This window comes from Parus major, chromosome 2, assembly GCF_001522545.3.
Source record: "Parus major isolate Abel chromosome 2, Parus_major1.1, whole genome shotgun sequence".
Classification (NCBI taxonomy): domain Eukaryota; kingdom Metazoa; phylum Chordata; class Aves; order Passeriformes; family Paridae; genus Parus; species Parus major.
In genome coordinates this window covers 68,221,922-68,241,953 of record NC_031769.1, presented here as the reverse complement: position 1 = coordinate 68,241,953, position 20,032 = coordinate 68,221,922, and the positions used below count along the sequence as shown (strand labels likewise).

General features: G+C 39.8%; 1 protein-coding gene and 2 long non-coding RNA genes across 4 annotated transcripts in view; 1 reads left to right on the top strand and 2 right to left on the bottom strand.

Annotated features, from left to right (window-relative positions):
- LOC117243914 overlaps positions 1–8,768 on the bottom strand; it is a 19,094-nt gene extending 10,326 nt beyond the window's left edge. Inside the window, exons 1-2 of the long non-coding RNA XR_004495995.1 lie at positions 8,681–8,768; positions 8,319–8,430 (exon numbers count right to left, since the gene is read on the bottom strand). This is a non-coding gene — a long non-coding RNA (uncharacterized LOC117243914). The remainder of the gene's footprint in view (positions 1–8,318; positions 8,431–8,680) is intronic.
- Positions 5,339–11,244, top strand: LOC107215075 (ovalbumin-like). The gene is made up of 7 exons (XM_033512116.1): positions 5,339–5,535; positions 6,171–6,221; positions 6,771–6,899; positions 7,552–7,669; positions 8,348–8,490; positions 8,668–8,823; positions 9,924–11,244. Exons 1-7 carry the CDS (start codon positions 5,368–5,370, stop codon positions 10,317–10,319), a joined length of 1,161 nt encoding a protein of 386 aa, XP_033368007.1. The 5' UTR covers positions 5,339–5,367; the 3' UTR covers positions 10,320–11,244.
- LOC107215086 lies at positions 8,757–20,032 on the bottom strand. 2 transcript variants are annotated; one of them, XR_004495994.1, is made up of 6 exons: positions 19,617–20,032; positions 19,409–19,527; positions 15,535–15,899; positions 10,074–10,314; positions 9,576–9,639; positions 8,757–8,843 (listed from the first exon to the last, which is right to left on the bottom strand). It is a non-coding gene; the product is annotated as an uncharacterized LOC107215086 (long non-coding RNA). The 2 variants fall into 2 exon arrangements; XR_001525095.2 differs by having other exon boundaries at positions 19,409–20,032.

Below are 20,032 nucleotides of genomic sequence, written 5' to 3'. Positions count from 1 at the left end.
TGACAATTAAGAGCAATGACAAATGCCCTGTCACAGTCTGTGAGGGATCAAGGAAGCACTGCAGACCACAGTGTTCATCTCCAGTGGCATACAGCTGTTTCAGAAAGGTGCCAAGTGGGCTATGGGCACCTGTCTGAAGGAGCTTGATCAGATACTTTATTTGCTTTGTACTGGGGAAAAAGCAGAACCACAGAACAATGAAGAGAGAAACCATCATTAATAGCTGCAGCATCTAGGTTTGCAATAATAACAAGCTAGACAGTCAGCTGCAATCAGTAAACCTCTCTGTGAATGCTTGCCTCTGTCCCTGATTGAAAGCCACTTCTAGAGTCACAATGTGGAATGCAGACAAACAAAACACAATTAATATGCTCCCTTCTATTGGCAAAAGAGCAGGAACAAAAACAGAACACAATCCTGAGTTCTGGGCAGGTTTTTGTGATTGGATGAGAGGCTTTGTTCTGTGAGCTGACCTGGACTTCATATCCTTTTGTAGAAGTACCTTTTACATTGTCAGTTGTCCAAAGCTCAGGTACTCAAGAGTCTGTTGGTTTAGGGACAGCTCCACAATTCAATGCCTGGCAGAGGAAAGGGCAACCGAGCCTTAGCTGACCTCTTTCTTGGGACAAGCATTGTCAAACAAGGATGTGTGACTGAACTGTTTGTACTGCTTTGCACAGCTGTGCTGGACAGGGTAATCCATTGTCAGTTGTCCCAGGTAGTCTTCCAAGTGCAGGAAGGTTTGCTTACTCTAGACCTCATGTCAAGCAGACTGTACGAGACCTCTATGTGTTGATGCTATGCTGATGGTCTGCTCTGATCTTCATTTGCTCATGGGTATGTTCTGTTGCTTAAAACTGGCCTTGCATTAATTCCCAGTCTGAGCACAGAAAACCACAACAGACTCCTCTTAAAAGAACACAGCCTGCCTTTATCAAACATTATCACAGCAGAGTTTATTATCCTCCATATATTTGCTTATTGTGGGCGTGTTTTGAACCTGAAACACCAATTCTTGGAGAAAAAATACGATTTTTTGTATAACTCATGGAAAAAGCCTATTAAATGCATACAAAGCTGCCCTGAAGATCTGGAACCAGGATACTACACAGAAGTCAAGTTTTATATTTCACCAGATATAAAAAAACCCACTGGGATAATTTTTATTCTATTCTTGTATTGTGATGGTGTGAAAAAAAATGATCACTAATGAAAGTGCAGTTTCTTTCTGAATATGTTTGTAGGTCCTAAAATTCCTCATCATGTAGGCCATACGTGATGAGCTGGACTTGTGATACAGGTCTGGACACTTCTGTAATTCATGAGTGATCAACCAGACTACGGGAATGGGAATCATGGTTGTTTAGCAGAGTGTTGGAGGACATTTGATTTCACTGAGTTAAATGCACTGACCAACTCTTACATGCAGCAATGGAAGACCAGTATGGTGGAAGCAGAACTAAACCCTTGTAGACACAGTGTCCCTGAACAAAAAAGGGATTAAGAGTGAAAATAGTGGCATAAATCTGAGATATACTATAAACAATGTGAGAAAACAGCTCATTAAGTGAAGACACACAAGTTCAAAGAATCATGGAGTATCTCATATTGGAAGGGAACTATGAGGATCATTGAGTTCAGCTCTCTGATCCTTGCAGGACTACCTACAAATAAACCATATGACTAAGAGCATTGTCCAGACACTCACTGAACTCTGACACACTGGGTGCTGTGACCACTTCCCTGGGGAGCCTGTTTCAGGGTGTGACAGACCATCCTCTGGATGAAAAACCTTTTTTCAGTGTCCAATCTGAGCTTCCCTTGATGTAGCTTCATTCCATTTCCTTGTGGCCCATCACAGCTCACCAGAGAGAGGAGAGCAGCACCTCCCCCTCCACTGCACCCACTGAGGAAGTTGTAGGCTGAGATGAGGTCACCCTTCACCCTCCCCTTCTTATCCTTGTGGCCTCTCACTCTCCTCTGTCCTCTTTGTCATCCTCCTCTGTGCACACTCTTATAGTGTGATGTCCTTCTTACATTAAGGTGCCCAAAGCTGCACACAGGACTCGAGGTGAGGCCACATCAGTGCAGAGTAGAGTGGAAAATAGCATAGTTTGGGTTTCAAGGGACACTAAAGATGCTCTCTGCCACTGGCAGGGTCAATCACCTCCCTCAGCCAGCCGGTGATGCTAACCTGATGCACCCCAGTATGTGGTTGGTGCTTTTGGCTACCGGGACACACTGTTGACTCAGATTCAACCTGCCATCAGCCCAGACCTGCAGATCTCTTTATGCAGGACTGTTTTAAACTTCTCATCCTCAACCTGTACTGGCAATGAGGATCACTCCATCTTGCACTTGCTCTTGTTAAATTTCTTACATTTGGTGATTGCTGAGCTCTCTTGCCTATGCAGATATCTTTCTAAGACCCACAAGGGAGTTCACAGCTCCTCCTAGCTCAGCACAGCTGCCATATTCCCACTTTGGCATGTCCACTTCAGCTTTTTCATCATCATCTTAGAAGGATGACTGATAATCATTATTTTGTGGGCACAAAGCTTAACAGGAAACCAATGTGTGATACATGCCCTGTGACTTGGGGTCCAGGCACACCTCCCACCTCTCTTAATCATATGTCAGATTTTCTTTTGACTACCTGGCACCAGAAAGCACTTCTACCTCTCCTGATGTCCATGTTACCACCTCACCTCACCTCCTGAGCTACACACTGACAGACAGCAACTCATCAAGGGGAATGTAGATTTATATGGCACATTTATTTTCACAAGAGGAAGCAGACTGAGGCAAAGAACACTGCACTGCCTAAGCTTTTGACACCAGTACAGGAGCCTACTCTTCTTAACAGATATCACAGTTATGCCCCATATGTTTTAAAGAATTATGTTGTACAGACTTTGGGATCCTCCTCCTGCCTTCCCCCCCTTCTCCCCATGCTTTTAGTAATCACACAGTGCTTTGCAGAGGTCAGAATGGTTTCTTAACTGTTTGTCCATTCTATTATTTCAATACAGAACAATAGCTTTTATAAGTGAAATGCATTTATAACTGAAATATATTTGCTATTGTGTATTATAAGTGTCCCACAGACCATGAACACTCCTCTAGCTGGATTTCACAGTGCCTCCATCATCTGTCAGGCCATTAATTTACTTAGGGAAGATCTGAGAGATACAAGGCAAGTCCATACAGAAATATATTTGGAACTGTTTTTGACTTTATCTAGAGTTTTATGACTCGCTGTTGACCCCTGAGAATAAAATACATTGCTATAAAACCTAACCAATAGAAACATCTTTTATAAGTATTCCAGCTTCTCAAAGAAAATGTTCTTGTTTTTGACTTTTATCTCAATTGGTTTTGTCACATGAACCCTACTTTATTTCCCCAATTTTTTTAGAAGAATAAAAGGCTAAATCCTGTCCTCCCTTCTGTCTAGAATGGCTGCATTTTGAACATTCAGAAAGTACTAACAGAAAGAAAGTTCTGGTCTATTACTACAACCATAGTAACAAACTGACTAATTAATGATGTACTGACTAAATAACTGCTAATTATGTGTGACATCAGTAGGGTTTTCACATATTTTTTTAAACTGTCATCCCAGTATCTAGTTGCAAATGAGGGATTACTTCCCAGCCTTTTCTCCAGCCCAATGGTCCTGATGTACTGGTGGAAAACACTGTTATTCAGAATAAAATACTAATATTTGTTCTCTCTTCAATCAAACCCAAACCCATTGAAACAAAAACCTGACCTTATACCATTGATTTATTTTTATGGTGTCAAAAGTCAAACTTCTGTTGGACAGCAATGGGTGGGTCACAACTCAGACTGTATAAATTCCCAAGGGCTCAGCCAGTATTCCCACATACAGCTGGAAAGCTGTATTGCCTTTGGTGCTCAAGCTTGAAGGTAAGCATTTCTCCATGAAAATTTACCTTCTCACTGAGTTATTTCTTGTTTCTGACTAAACTTAAACAGAGAGAATTTGTCTTTTGTTTGATATTTTTCAGGGCAGAATATTTTCATGATATCCTCTACAAATCTCACCAGTGTATATGCATTCTATGCTATCGTATTATGTGCAAAATCTGAATATTTGTGGTTTTGGGGAGATTTTTAAAGTTATTTTGTGTGCTTAAAATACTATTTTGTGCTCAAAACATGATTTTATGTCAGAACATTTTCTCTTCCCATTCAGTATTTTTTAAGGTTGATTTTGACAGACAAATAATAAGTTTTCTTGCTTGACCTCTGGTTCAAAAGAGTGCATTGAGAGCTGAATTGTGGTGTTCTGTGAATTTGCTGATTTAGTGTGAAATTTCCCTAGGAGTTGCATTCCTGAAAAATACAATTGGTAAACAAAAGACAACATAAAAAGGTATGCGGGTGGAGAGATGTACAGTTTTTAAATAACTTATAAATGGGAAGATGTATACAGGAAGGAAAGTGAGAGAAATATGTGTATGTCTGTATGTGTATATCCAAGAGGCCAGTCACAAAACACTTTGGTGGACTTGAACACTACAAAGAGCAACTTGACATCCTAGCATTTAACTCCTACATAAGGGGCTGGATTTTGAAAAACATCAGTTTAATTTCTCAGACAGGTTATAGTCTGAGAAAACATAGCATATTTAAGCAAAGCAAGCTATTCTTGAAAGCACAATACCATGAAACATGAATTTTGTGCATCAGTCTTGCTCCTAGATTAGGCGAACTTAGATGAATTATATTGCCTGCCCATTACTAGGGTAAGCTACAGGCCTCTGAAGATCTACTGACAGTAAGTACTGTGCAACAAATAGTTACTTTACAACACCTACTTATTTTTAGAAAATAAAAATAGCTAACCTCTGCTTTTACCCATATCTCTCCAGACCTAGACAAAATGGAAATGCAATTTGCACTTAAATTTCCAGCTTTGCAAGTATATGAAAGAGATAATATTTTTTTTTTTTCATCAAGCTACTACAAAGTACTAAGGAATTGTAGCCTTCAGTGAATGAAAATAAGTACAAACAATTGTTGTCTGACTGCTTTGAAAAGGTAAACAGAAAACACATACATATTCCAGAGTTCTGTTTTGTAACAGAGGAGCTGTTACAAAAAGGTAAACGTGTAGAAATGCAGAAGGAAACAGATTTGTGAAAACAGTGTTTCTAACATGCACAAGTGGTGAGTATAGCAATAGACATGTTAACAAAGAATGATTTCCAAATTACTTGTTTATACTTTATAGCCTTAAAACTCCTATTAAAGTGCATGTGCTGTGTGTGTATGCTGTCCCCATCATGACATTGTTATTGTGCTTCTGCTCTTTGCTCCAGGCAATACTGCTGCACAATGGGCTCCATCGGTCCAGTGAGCACGGAAGTTTGCAGTGACATATTCAGGGAGCTGAGAAGCCAGAATGTTCAGGAGAATGTCTGCTACTCCCCTCTGCTCATCATTTCAACCCTCTCCATGGTCTACATAGGTGCAAAAGATAACACCAAGGCTCAGATAGAAAAGGTGAGACTACATTTAGGATTTAAATCCTCCTGCTACTCAAGAGAGCCACAGCCCTCAATTACATGATAATGTCCCTCAGAGGCTAAAAAATGTGGATCCCAAGTTACCAAAACATGGATCCAGGGTTATCAAAAGCTGTGGCCACCTGAAACTCCCAAGGTTAAACAAATGCATCAGCCTGAAAGCTTGAGACGGGATTTAAATTTTATCATAGTTTAGCAGTAGAATTCTCAAAGACAAAAATACATTCTAGTGACCCTTCTTTTAGAATAGGGAAAGGAGACAAAAATCTGTAGGGAAAGAGCTAAAACATATCCCCTGACTGCAAAGCATTTCGTGTGTTTCCTACAGCTCTCACTATCTTCACGGAGAGTGGCTGGCTTGTTACCTATAAGAAGGTTGGTATTATTGGTAGCACACACGGGAGCTGAATTCTAGATGTTCAATAGAAAAAAGGATTATCTAAGCAGGCAACAGTAGGCATGGCTATTCAGAGATGGCACAGATAGATTGCACTTTTTGAGTAATTCTCAGTTAGTCAACAGGTTTCCTTAAAACATTATGTGTTAATCTCAGTTGCATAACCTTTTTCTTGTCATACCAGTTATTCCAACTACTGTTATTCTTAATTACAGGCTATCCACCTTGATAAAATCCCAGGATTTGGAGAGAGCGCTGAATCTCAGGTACAGAAAAAAATTCATCCCTTCTCTATGCCAGTTTCTCCTGGGAGCAAAATCTATCAGATAAAGCAGTCTCATAGCAGTTCCATCCCTACTCCAATAAGCAGCTAGTGCTCCTCATCCAGCATTTGGGGAAACACTTCATTCATAAGAATGAACGGAGAAGGCGGGTAACAGAGAATTCAGAGCAAGCATAAAATGAAACCCATCACCATATTATTGGGCCAATAGGGGGAAATTATAGATATTTGTATGATTAGGCCAAGTAGCTGATGCTAGTGGTTAAACAAGACTGGCTGGAAACTCATCTGCTGGAGCTAGATTACTGTAGCAGGTAATTAAAAGCCCCCCAAGAATGGTATTAGGAAATTACAGTAGAAAACCAGCACTGAATTGCATATACTACATCAGCATAGGATGAACAGTTTTGTAAGCAGAAGCATCTGAACTACTCTACTCCTTTCATATAGTATGAAAGGAGTAGAGTACCTACTCATCATTAAAATTAGAATAACAACATCTGTATATTTTATGCATATTCATGTCAATCAGTGCGGCACATCTGTGAGCATCCACACTTCACTTAAGGACATCTTCACCCAAATCACCAAACCAAGTGACAATTACTCCATCAGCATTGCCAGCAGACTTTATGCTGAAGAGAAATACCCAATTGTGCCGGTGAGTTGCTCTAAGATCTGATCTGAATATCAAAACTGTAACTTTCTATAATTCAAAAAGCACTGTCAAAAGTCTAGGCTCTGGTAAAGAAACTTTCTTCCACATGGAAAGATTCTCTCTATCACAGCCCTAAACCTTCTTGAGAAAAAATGTGACTAGCCAAAAAGATGTTTGTGCAAAGTACAATAACAATCCAATCAAGTGAAGGCATAATTAATAAAGGTAATTTTTGTTGTCAAGAGATAACTCCAACTCTTCTCAACTTGCAAAACAAACCTGAAAAATAACTTCAGGTTCTCAAAAATATTCCAAGGTTTTCCATTGAAAGGAACATTTAATTTCAAATTCAAGGAGAATACCATTGCAAAAAAAATTTAAAGTGCACAAAGGGAAAAATAAACACATACTTAACTGAAATTAATGTTGTTTTTAAATTAAACTCAGTTCTGGAAAATACTTTTTAAAAATGTGGGCATATAGTCTTGCTTGAAACAGTGTATGTCAAATCTTAACATGCTTATGAACTAGCTCATGGTTTACTGATTAGCCTCAATAAGCAGATTTCTCATATTTGTTTATTTAATTCTTGCCTTTTACATCTGCAAAATGCTTTGACAGTCTGAACTGAAAATGGCATACTCTTTCTTTGCAGGAATACATACAATGTGTGAAGGAACTGTACAAGGGAGGTTTGGAATCTATCAGCTTTCAAACAGCTGCAGAAAAATCTAGAAAGCTCATAAATTCCTGGGTTGAAAGTCAGACAAATGGTAAGAGGAAGCCAAATATCAGCATAGGTATTTTCCCTTCTGCCACCACATTTGAACAACATGTGAGACCATTTAATCAGGTGATGAAAAGCCAAAACCTCTTCCTCTGCTCCTTTTTCTGGATGGTAGATCAGTTCCCAGATACAGAACTATCATCTAAAATTTGGTTTTTTTTCCTCACACACACCCCCGTTAGAGGACTCTCTCTATCTGCAAAGGCTTTACAGATATGTAATACTTCCAGTCCTGATAAAAGGGACAGAACTAAAATATGCTTTTTACACATTGACAAATTTTTTTACACCAATGTTTCAACTTTTGTTTGAAGCAAAAAAGTATTAAATGTTTGGCTGGGAGACCATCCTAGAATAAAAGGTTTCAATGTTTTTTCCTGTTGTCACAAAATATACTAATTCTGAACGAAGTAAATCTCTCGATCATATATCTCTCACTATATTTCTTCATAAGGAGAGAAACAACAGCCATTGCCAACAGCAGTAAGCAACTCAACATTGGAACTACAAGATAACAGCTGCAAAACCAAATCAATGTCCCTGCCCTTCTCCCTCCTTCCCACAAATTCTTTACCCTCCATTTAACGTTGTAATTGCCAAGTAAGATGTGTTATAGGCAGATGTTATATACATACATGTTCTCTTTTCCTATGCATTTTGAAAGGGTCCATCAAAAATATCCTCCAACCAAGCTCCGTGAGTTCACAAACTGATATGATCCTGGTCAGTGCCATCTACTTCAAGGGACTGTGGGAGAAAGCATTTAAGGAAGAAGATACCCAGACAGTTCCTTTCAGAATTACTGAGGTTTGTGAGCATACATCACTTTAAATGTGTCATTTTCTAGAATTTATGAAGGGAGTAGATACGTTGCTGTACAATCTTCCTGAAAAAGAGCAATTATCAGCTTTAACCATAAATAGGCAATTCTACACTCTAGGAATAATCTTAGGGAAAAAAATATTATTCTCTTTGACTTTGCAGCAAGAAAGCAAACCTGTGAAGATGATGTCTCAGACTGGTACATTTAAAGTGGCAGAGATCCCTTCTGAGAAATGTAGGATCCTGGAGCTTCCATATGCCAGCGGTCGGCTGAGCCTGTGGGTGCTGTTGCCTGATGACATCTCTGGCCTGGAGCAGGTATGGCCCTGGCAGATGGGCTTCAGAAAATCATAAACACAGTGGGATTTTAAGTGCAAAGAAGTTCTCCACATTAAAGTTATCTTAAATCACATCCCTACCACAGATCTGAATATTGATAGCATGAGATTGTTGCATAGAGGCAGACAGCTGTCCCTATGTTTGTGCTCTAAAGCTCTAAAGTCTCTAAAGTTTGTGCTGAGGATGGATTGCTTAGCAACTGCTTTACTGGGTTAAATTTTTGTCACTGTAGAACAGATTCTTATCAGCTGTTACTCTAGCAGCTTGAGCTCCAAAGCTTTTATATATCAATTTCTGCATACTGAGGAACTCACCGGGAAGTTCATGTTAGCTTGAGTATTTGTAATTTTTGAATGATTTAACAGCCTTCAACATGCTTCCTTCATACCTTCAAAAATTAAGCTATCTAAAAATTGAATATGAGTACTGGAATGGTTAAAGCAATTAATTAAAGTAAAACATACATGACATATTACTGTTGATATGAAAATAATATAGCCATTAGCAGGAATGCAATTTGAATATGGAGAGTTATGCAATAAATCTGAGTTAATTGAAATGATTGTGCAGTAACTCAAATTATAAAATATAAAATTATAAAAATAAAGAGAAATTTGAAATGAGATAAATTTCTTCAGTAATAAATGAGCTATCAGTTATTACTGAAGAAATTTAGCTGTGTTCAAATGCCTCTGGATACTTCAGGTATTAGTAAAACCATTAACACTTACCTGGAGGTCTTAAATGTAGATAGAGCTTACAACTCAAGCACAGAATGACTTTTGGGATATATTTCTGAAGAAAAGAAGATAAATAGGTCAAGGGTTTTGGGAAATTTGCTGAGTAGCCATCTAATTAAGACTGTTATTTGGCAGTGAGCTTAAAGAAATAGGAAGCAGGACAGAGAAGAGAATCATGGTTTGCTTTCCTTTTCTAGACACATTCATCCATATATACCCAGAAAATACACCATAACAAGAGCAATCAGTTTAAGAAAAAAAACACTCAAACGGTACTGCATTTCTACAAAAGAAGTTGTGCTCTCATCCCAGAGATCTAATTTGTTTGTTTCCTTGCAGCTTGAGACCGCAATCACCCCCGAAAATCTCAAGGAATGGACCAGTTCTAGTAAGATGGAGGAGAGGAAAATTAAAGTCTATCTTCCCCGCATGAAGATTGAGGAGAAATATAACCTCACATCTGTCTTAAAATCCTTGGGTATCACCGACCTGTTCAGCCCCTCAGCCAACCTCTCTGGCATCTCTTCAGCAGAGAGCCTGAAGGTGTCTGAAGCATTCCACGAGGCATTTGTGGAGATTTATGAAGCAGGCAGTAAGGTGGTACGCTCATCAGGCGCTGGGGTAGATGACACAAGTGTCTCTGAAGAGATTAGGGCTGACCACCCTTTCCTCTTCTTGATCAAGCACAACCCAAGTGGCAGCATCTTGTTCTTTGGCAGATGCTTTTCCCCTTAAAGAGAGGAAAGCTGAAAGAGTTTCTGTCCCTCATAGAAAGAAGCAAAGTGATGCAGTATCAAGGGTAAAAAGAAACACAAACTTTCTCTTTTACCCATATTTTCTAAAACCAGAAGGCTTTATTTAAAAAAAAAAAAAGAAAAGAAAAAAAAAAAAAAGAAAAAGAGGTTAAGGCACACAAATTTTGCCAGGAAAGCAGGGACCTTTTGCCCTTCCTTTCTGCTGAGTATTATTATTAACTCATAGATGAAGAATTAAGGGAATGAAAATCTGACCCAAAGAAAGCATGAGCATTAACAGAGATGTTCCTGGTTCAATTTAACAATAATAGTGCTGAATCATCACACTGAAAAGACACATCACTTGTTTCGGGAAAAAAAATGCGGTCTTGTAAGTGAGCCAGGTTTCTTTACAGACAAATTTTGTGGTGACTCCTGTGGAATAAATCACTCAAAATTTCCTAGACTAAGCTCTAAACTACTTCCAACCATACCTACTCTGACAATGCAATAGATTTTTATTCCTACCCCTGATACTGCAAGGCTCTTCCTCACTTTCTAAAGATGCATTATAGGAATCTTATAATTCATATTTCTTTTTAAGCCTTTTTGGATCAATCATCATGACCAAGCATGGCAGGTTGCTATTCAAATTTTCTCTATGTAACCTATCCCTGTATATAATGGGTCTTGTGGATATATACTTTTGCTCCTTTAATCATAATAAAAACTTACTTAAGCAAATGCTTTTCATTTGGAGTATTTTAAATACACCTGGGACAGGGTAATCCTAGTTATGTGTACAAATCTGGGGCTTTTGGTGGATGGCAAGTTGAACACGAGTCAGCAGTGCATTGGCAGCCAGAAAGGCCAACCCTGTCCTGGGGGCACAGCATGGCCAGCTGGGCATGGGAGGGGATTGTCCCGCTCTGCTCTGAGCTGGGGCAGCCTCAGCTCCAGTGCTGGGGACAGTTCTGGGTGACACAATGTAAGAAGAATATCACACTCTAAGAGTGTGTGCAGAAGAGAGGGACTGAACTGGTGAAAGCTCTCAAGGTCAAAACTTACAAAGAGTGTCTGAGGTCACTCAGCTTGTTCATCTTGGAGGAGAGAAGGCTGAGGGGTGATCTCATCTCAGCCTACAACTTCCTCAGTGGGGGCAGGGGAGGTGGAGGGGCTGTTCTCTGTCTGGTAACCAGCAAGGCCATGAGGAAACGGTATGTATCAGGATTGGACATCAGGAAAAGTTTCTTCATCCAGAGGGCTGGTCACTGGAACAGGCTTTCCCAGGGAAGTGGTCATAATTCCATGCCTGTCAGAGTTCAAGGAGCATCAGGACAATGCTCTTAATCATATGGTTTATTTATAGATAGTTCTGTGAGGAGCAGGGAGTTGGACTTAATGATCCTTATGAGTCCCTTCCAACTAGAAATATTCTATGTTTCTGTGATTTTTCTGTTTGAGTTGGTTCATTGATTTCAGAGAGTGAGGATTGAGTCTCTCATAACTCTAAGGGCTAAGATAGACTGCCAGGAAGGGACCTGTGTGACCCATACTCCCTCCACTCAAACTAGTCAGATATAATAATTGCTGCACAAAACATGATTCATCCAGTTTCTCTGAAACAGCAGTTGATAAGCAGTCTGGAAGGCAGCTGGATATGTGCAGAATCTACATGCCACTGAGACACAGCATTGCCTCAGAGAACACAGGGGAATGGGAAATGGGAAATTTTTTACTTATCTTTGTGGTGTGTTCACAAAGCTTTATGGGCTTTTACTCAGAAGCTAATAATCATGCTAGGAGATGGGATGTCTATGGTGAGTTATAGCTTTTCTCTGGAATTAATTTTTCACCTCTTTGTCACTGAAGGAAGGAAACATAATTGTGAGGAACTGTCACAAAGAAGCACCAGGAAAGTGAAACAGAAAGATTTTGGGGAGTGCAGTTACTGCAAGAAGGCTATGCTCTTTCCTGATTCCAGTAGGTATAGCATAGCAACAGTGCAGGGAGGATTGTGGTGGAATGTTTTTTCAGTTCCACCACACAGTATTTGCTTGTTCTACTTGTTTTGGCTTCCCCTGGTCCATCCTCCAAAATAACACATACTTTGGCAGGACCCAGGGGACACGACTTGCTGATAGCAAACATGATCTTGCAAAAGAACAAAGATAACATGACACCACCTTCACTGGTATGTAAATAATTCAAATGTATTCCTTCACTTTCTTTTATCTTGTCTAATTGCTGATCAAGAGATAGCAAATGGGGAAATTTATTGCAAGAGAGCTAACAGTGTGTTTACTATGGTCCCAGAGTTTCTGTTGATCTGGTCATGGAAATAGGGCACCTAAATTCCTATGGACACTTAAATTTCAGCAGATTTGTTCTAAAACTGCAATATTTCCAGGCTGGTTTAGTTTTTATCAATTAAAGCATACTTCTTCACACACAGAAGACACAAAGAGAACATCTGCTTCTGCATGTAGACAGATATTTTCAGTGCTACTTCCTGATTTCTGTTGACTTCAGCAGCCAGCACAACAACAAGCAGTCATATTCTTGTCCTCAGTAGCCACTTCCTTAAAAGAAAAAAAATCCCATGCATTCCCAGTCCTGTTTTCAGAAACCATTTTGGAGTTTGGCAGATCATACCCCCATTAAGGAATGGATGCTGGAGTTCTCAGATCACAGATAGAGAAATATTTGTTTGAATGTTAAAAGTTTCAATACATCTGAGATACTGTAACTTCTGTAATAACAGATGCCCAAAGTACAGGCCCCCAGAGGAACAAGCCTGGATCTAGCCTCAAGCTTTGTGCCAGATATCAGACCTCCACCACTCACCATGGAACAAATCCTCTCCTTTGTGCCAACAAATGAGGCTACAGCTTCTTCTCACCATCCTCAAAGAAGCAAAATAGTTCGCACCATGTCCTAGAGACTTCAGCTTTCTGCTGTGTCATGAAGTACAGGTGGATTATGCTCTTGTTTGCCCACAGAATGTCTTTCAGCACAAGTATGGAAGAAGGCTCAGCTTTAGGATCTGTCATTAGAGGCTTTTATTGCTTTACCACCACACCCCACATATATTTGTAATTTCAACCATGTAAAGAGACAAAATTAATTCAAAGGATTAATGAGTTGTGCCTATACAAGACCACACTTGCTTGCTTTCTTGTGGTCTTATAATGGGAAGATAATTCCATATAGATGAGAGAATTTGACCCTGAGGCCTTATTGTTTATTCCAGTACTAACTGTTCTAATACCTAAAAATGCAAGTAATATTGGTTGGTTGAACAAAGTCAGTTATTTGCAAAAATTGGTCTCCTGAACTTCACAGCATTGGAGAATAACTTGTGTTGGAATGGGCAGCTGACAGTCATCTGGTCTTAATTTCAGAAGCACATCAGGGCCCTTTGCAGCCAAATGATGCATATCTTTAAATTTAGAGAATCCACAGTATTAGGACTAATTTAATTTTAAATGTAAATCCAAATATGTAGAAGTAATGTAGACTATCTAGCCAGCTTAGCTTTCTCTCAACAAATGAGAGTTGGCCACATGTGAGAATGAGCCACACCAGTTCCTTCATTTTGATTCTCCCATGACCAGTCCCCAAAACTCTCCCTGTTTTCCCTTACTTTCAATTCTCTTGGAGCCAATGCAGAATACCTCTGAAAATCCCAAGGAGTATTTAATCAACCATGTGAACAGGAAATTTCTAGGATGGCTGACAATGCTTAGAAATAAAAGTGATAACAGATAGCTTCATGCTACACATTTTTTAGTCCAGAAGCATAATTTATACTTGAGCTACATTTTATTACATGGGAATATCACTGGGATATTGCTTGCACCTGGCCTCTATTTCCTCACTGCTACAGTATTGAACATCACAAGAAAAAGAGTTTAATACCATATAGTCCAATTGTCTTGTAAAAGGAACAGTCTCAAATTGCATTCTACTCCCAGAAAACAAAACAAAACAAAACAAAACAAAAAATCCAAACTAATTTTGTGCTCTTATTTCTTTAACTCATTCATCACTTTCCTACTTTTTCTATACGCTAGCAATAGCATCCCACAGAAGGCAAACAATTTCTATTAGTGCACCTTCAGAGGACAGGAAGAGGTTCCTAGAGGTGAGAAAATCCTTACAAGAAAGGCTGACTTCTTAGTCACACAGGTAAAATTCCAGTTTTGTGGCTCTGATAAGAAGCCAATAAGGAGTGGGAGAATAGTGAGATGCCAGATGTGTTTTTATAAGGAACAGAATTACAGATCAAAAGGGGCAGAGGAGGAATCATTGAACTTCACAGGGCTGTGTGCAGAGCAGTTCCTCTTTCCTCTTCCCTTGTTCTCTTTCATTCTGCCTCATTTCCCTTGGATGTGGTTCATTAACTATCTTTCCCCAAGGTGCTGATTATCCCCACCCTTACCATGCCCTCCTTTTTCCTCCTTGCCTTCCAGCAATCTCTACTTCTGTGGGCAGTGAGGGAAGAGGGCAGTGCTGGAGTCAAGGCTTGATTCTAAGAGGAGAAATGTCAGGGAGAGGAAGAAAGTGGGAGGACAGTTTACCCCTCCTACTGCCTGTAGGGGCCATCCTCTATGGAATTATGCTGTGTCAGCTACAGAGGCCAAGCTGCATCTTTAGGAGGTGGGGGGAGAGCCCCTTCCTCCAGCCACAAACAGAGAGCCATTGCTCTGCCTTTCCTTACACATCCTCTGGTAACTTTCCTTAGCCTGATGTTGCCTCTGTTCCACTGAATTCAAATCGGTTGTGAACTATGTGTTTGTCTGTCTATGTTCCCAGACAAGGAATTAGCAACCACAGAACCAAGGGATATTAAAAAAGATAAAGGATATTTCGGAAGATAAAGCCAAAGATCTAGAAAAGGAAGGGAGATACACCAAGAAGAAAGAAAAGTCTAAAGCAGCTGAAAGGGACACTGCACTAGTTTTAAGCTACACAGAGTTCTGCTTTTGGCTTTCAAAGAGTTAAAACAGCCACAGATATCACTAAAAAAGATAATAGAGCCATGAAGATCTCCTTACAGCTGAATCAAAAGAGTTTGGAAATGCTTTGGTAAAGAGCAGATGGTCATCAGCATAGTTCAAAAGAAGGTCCTCAGTGCAATACCTTTCAAGTTCACACTTTTGCCACTCACAAAAGTTTGAGGAACAAAATGAAATCTTTCCATCTTATTTTACCTGAGAGCAGAAATGGACATGAGATCATCTTGTATTACTTGTTGTGTATCAGGTCATTAATTCCTCCTTGGTTGTGAAAAGCTTGCTAACTTGAACCACGCAAAGGATGTCAGGTCTCAAGAGATTTAGATCCTTTGTGCAACAGGCAAGGAATGTGAGAGATGGAAAGATGCAATGGAAAAGGCATTGATGAGACATGTTCAAGTGATGCTTATGACGCTACAGCTTAGCTGAGGTCCTTGTCAATCCAGAGGGAAAATTCCACTCCAAGCTCTCATTTTTGGGGTTTCCGTCTTCTAGAACAATGCATTACTGCTGCTGTATGTGCACTTATCCAGGTAGTTCAGATCAGTTCCAAGGTTAGCCTAAAAATCATGAAGTGATGAAGAAGCACCAGATCAGTGAATAGCAAGGATTTTCTGTACACCTCCTCAAGTGAGTTTTGGGAAAATTCTCCTGACAAAATTCCTGAAAACACCAGCTGCTTTGGGAAACTCCTGGTCATCCCACCAAGCAAGAATATTTGCAATCAAACTGTATGAAAACAGAGAAAATCTCTAACTGGATTTCTTAAAAGAGAGTCTTTCCTCTATATTCTGCTCTGGCACATCAGCACCAGGCTCCTGTTTAGGGTGGGCACTTGTTTAAAAACGTGTGTTGAGGATACACTGACTTGCTATTCACATTCTTCACCCCATAATGTGGCACACTATAGCCACTATAGCACTGGAAGGGGAAGATGGGATCAGCTTTCTGATTCACAGTTGTGCAGCTGACTTACAGTTTCACCCTTTGAGAGATTTCTTTGGAAAAATGACAAGTTTCAGCCAAAGGACATACAAGTCACACATACATCATTATTCATAATGCAGAACTGTGTTTCATGGCCGAGAAGTTCATGCCACTCTTCATATTTTTGATGTCATCTGTGACTTGCGATACTTTTAAAATGCTCTCTATCTGAGTCATTCAAAGGAAAACTGCACCCTTGCACATGTGGAAACAGTATGCATATTCATTCACAGATAAACTGTCCCTTTTCAGATATACAGATCACTCCTTTATCAGAAGTGATGCTCTTCTTTCCAGGGCAGAATTTCTCAGGACAAACACTGCCTTTATTAATTACAGTGCCTAAGCCAAAGCATGTAGAAGTAATACTAAAGTAAGAGGAATTCTGCTGGGACTGTCAAATTTTACCACACCTTTGCCTCTGCAGGTGTGGAACAAAATGCTTCAATAATATTTATACAGGAACCTCACCACACCCTTTGGGAATTAATAAGGTTTTACATAGTGTTAGAGTATGTCAGCAAGGATTACTTGGCAAGGGGAGGCTTGCAAATTTACTTGTAGGTGGTGCACAACAGATCACTATCTTCTCTGTTTCAAAATAAAGACACGTGTATTATCGACCAAAGCTTTAATGGGAAAAATGATACTCAAGAAATTAATATCTCTTTAACTTAAAAACTATTTGAGATTTCAGGCTGATAAAAACTTATCATTATACAAAAAATTCCTTTACAATACAGCCCAAAATCTGTTATAATCAGTCTAGGTGATGCATATAGGCTTTTTTTCAGTTGACAATGTTAGGTACAGCTCATGCCATGCTCACAGTTACACTATGACAGAGTCATCACCAGGAAAGAGCCCTCCTTAGCACAAAAGACGTTGTGTTTCTAGTCATAGAATAATATGCTGATTTAGAAGAGACCCATGAGGATCATTGGGCCTAACTCCTGGCGCTGCACAGGACACCCCAAGAGCTACACAATGTGCCCTGCAAGTGTTGTCCAAATGCTCTTTGAAATCAAACAGGCTCAGTGCTGTGACCACTTCCCTGGGGTTCCAGTGCCCAGCCACCCTGTGGGTGAAGAACCTTTTCCTGATATCCAGACTAAACCTACCCTGACTCAACTTCATGCTGTTTCCTCAAGTCCTGCCACTGGTCGTGAAAGTGAAGAGATCAGTACTTGCACCTCCACTTCCCCTCATGAGGATGATGAAGACCACAATGAGGTCACCCCTGAGTCTCCTCTTCTCCAGGCTGAGCAGAACAAGTGACCTCAGCTGCTCCTCGTGCGGTTTCCCCTCCAGACCCCTCCCATCCTCATGGCCCTCCAATGGACACTCTCTAATATCTTAATGTCTTTTTTATATTGTGGTGCCCAAAACTGCACACAGTATTCAAGGTGAGGCCACACGGACACAGAGTAGAACACTTATCACTCTTACTATTTTCTCATTTTCTGTGTCCCTGTCCTCTTTACAGTTTTTACATTTAAATCACACAGAGATTTAAAACAAAACAAAAAAAACCGCATCACATCTACAAAGGGATTAAAATATTAGCATATTTCAAAACTCTTCTCCTCCCCATGCCTCTTGTATCTTGTAAAGTCCTTTTAAAGGTTTGGGGGTATTTAAAATCCTTTCATGTTTAAAATCTACTGGCCAAATCCAGCTGACTCAAAAACTTGAATAGAGTGCTGTAGTGTGTGCTCTGCTGGGTGAATCAGAAATCCTTCCCTGCCAAGTAAATAAACAGTGCTTGTACTTGTAAAAAATACTTGAGGATGCCAGGGAAACTGAAGAGCTTTACTTTAAACACCAATTTTTCTTTTGATCTACCTGAAACATACAACACGTTTGTTGTGAATAAATCAGATTTCCAAGACCTATACAGAGTTGATAGCAAAAATAAGCTACCAATGGGTATGAAAACCAGCCATGGAAAGTTATAGCCTAAGAATACTGTGTGAGAGCAGAAGCTACCACTTTTCTGTGACAGCAAGTCTTTTTCTCAAGACTCTGAAGAAATTTCATAGGACACTCGATAATGTTCTGTTCAAATATCAAACATATCATTGACTCCTGAATCCAGGCATTAATGAACAGAGCAACACACTGTGTAGTCAAAATGACGTGTGCAAAGTTACACTGAAACTGGAGGAAAACAAAATGCCTTTACATAGCTGGCCAGGGCGCTGGTATCCTGCCAATATTTGCCCTAACCAAATGGAAACATGAATGACTGCAGTGAATGGGATCACAAGTTTACTTCCCACAGGAAGGACACTATTAACACAAATATAAGTCTCCTAGTGTGCTGCTGTATTGACTTAGTAAGGAGTGGGAGTACCACTGCTACTGAGTCAGCAGTAGCACCATGCAGCAAGTTGTGTCCTCCAGTGATGCTAATTTAAAAGGGTATTAGAGAATATTATCAACCCACCACACTGATAAAGTATATTTTTCCTTCTGAGATGAGTATAATTTTAGTTACTCAGCATGTTTTTCTTATTTTTATTTCCTAACTACCAGCTATTCAAGAGGTGCTCTAAAAAGGTAGCTGTAAAACCTTGTGCAAAAGCACAAACCTCTCTTTCAGCCTAACCCAGCATTTCTGTGTAAACAGAACACCTCAGTCACTTCTTGAAAGGCAGCAAGCAGTAGCACTAGTTAGCAAATTAAGTTTACCTCTGCTTTATAACCAGAAAATCCACACCAATTTCTCTAGGGGATGAAGTCTTTTCACTGTATCTATCACTCTTCAACAACAGGGCTAAATTTGCAAATATTATTCAAATCATTTATGCTTCAGAAGCCATTTCAGGCTAATGTAAACAGATGACAACTTTCCCAGATGCTATGGGAGCAATTAGATCTGAATACCTCTCCTACATTATGCTGCTCTCTGGAAAACATAACAGATACATCTAATTACAACTCACACTGAAACATGCCCCTTTTGCATAGCTACCATTTTCAAATACCTGAGGGGCAGGAAAACACCATCCAAATGAAGTAATGTGGCTCCTCACAGGTAGGGCAGAAACTTTAGCAAAGCTTTCGATTCCCAACTTACATTGATACAGAAGTTTCAGTATTGTCAAGTGATCCTTTGCAGCTATGCCCTGCACCAAATTTTGCAGGTATTTTCATGGTTCATTCCTCATTATGAGATCCTTCATGCAAACCTCTGCCCTACAACATAAGTCCATGTTAAATGTATGCTCACAGACAGCAGATCAGAAGAAAGCTCTCCAAAGGCAGTTTATACTGAGGAAACAGACCATGTGAGAGTCCAGCTCAGTGCTGGGGAGGTATCCAATTCATACTCAGGTTTTCAAGGTGGAGGTATTGACAGTGCAGAGAGAATAAATTAAATGAAGGGCAAGGTCGCATTTTAAAGGGTGTTTCAGTTAGGAGTCAGAATGGTATAGACAGATAAAGGAAGGACTACAGAAGAAGGGACAGAATGATTGCAAAGAAAATTAGGGAAGGAGTTATTTTAGAAGCCCAGGAAAGAAGAAATAGAGGATTTGACAGAATATTCATCTCTGGAATGGAAAGTAAGGAATAGATCTCTGACATGCTACATGGGCCAAACAGCTTCCAGACTGGGTGGGGAAGTAGAAATGAAGCCTAATCTAAGACCCACACTAACTTTGAGTGATGTTGCCCACTGCTAATACAAGCAGGCGTCTGG

Bases quoted from the DNA above. Each gene is read 5' to 3' on its own strand.
- LOC107215075 (XM_033512116.1), top strand. From the start codon at position 5,368: ATGGGCTCCATCGGTCCAGTGAGCACGGAAGTTTGCAGTGACATATTC. The intron at 5,536-6,170 runs GTGAGACTACAT...TCTTAATTACAG, and splicing joins CCAAGGCTCAGATAGAAAAG to GCTATCCACCTTGATAAAAT. The intron at 6,900-7,551 runs GTGAGTTGCTCT...CTTTCTTTGCAG, and splicing joins AGAAATACCCAATTGTGCCG to GAATACATACAATGTGTGAA.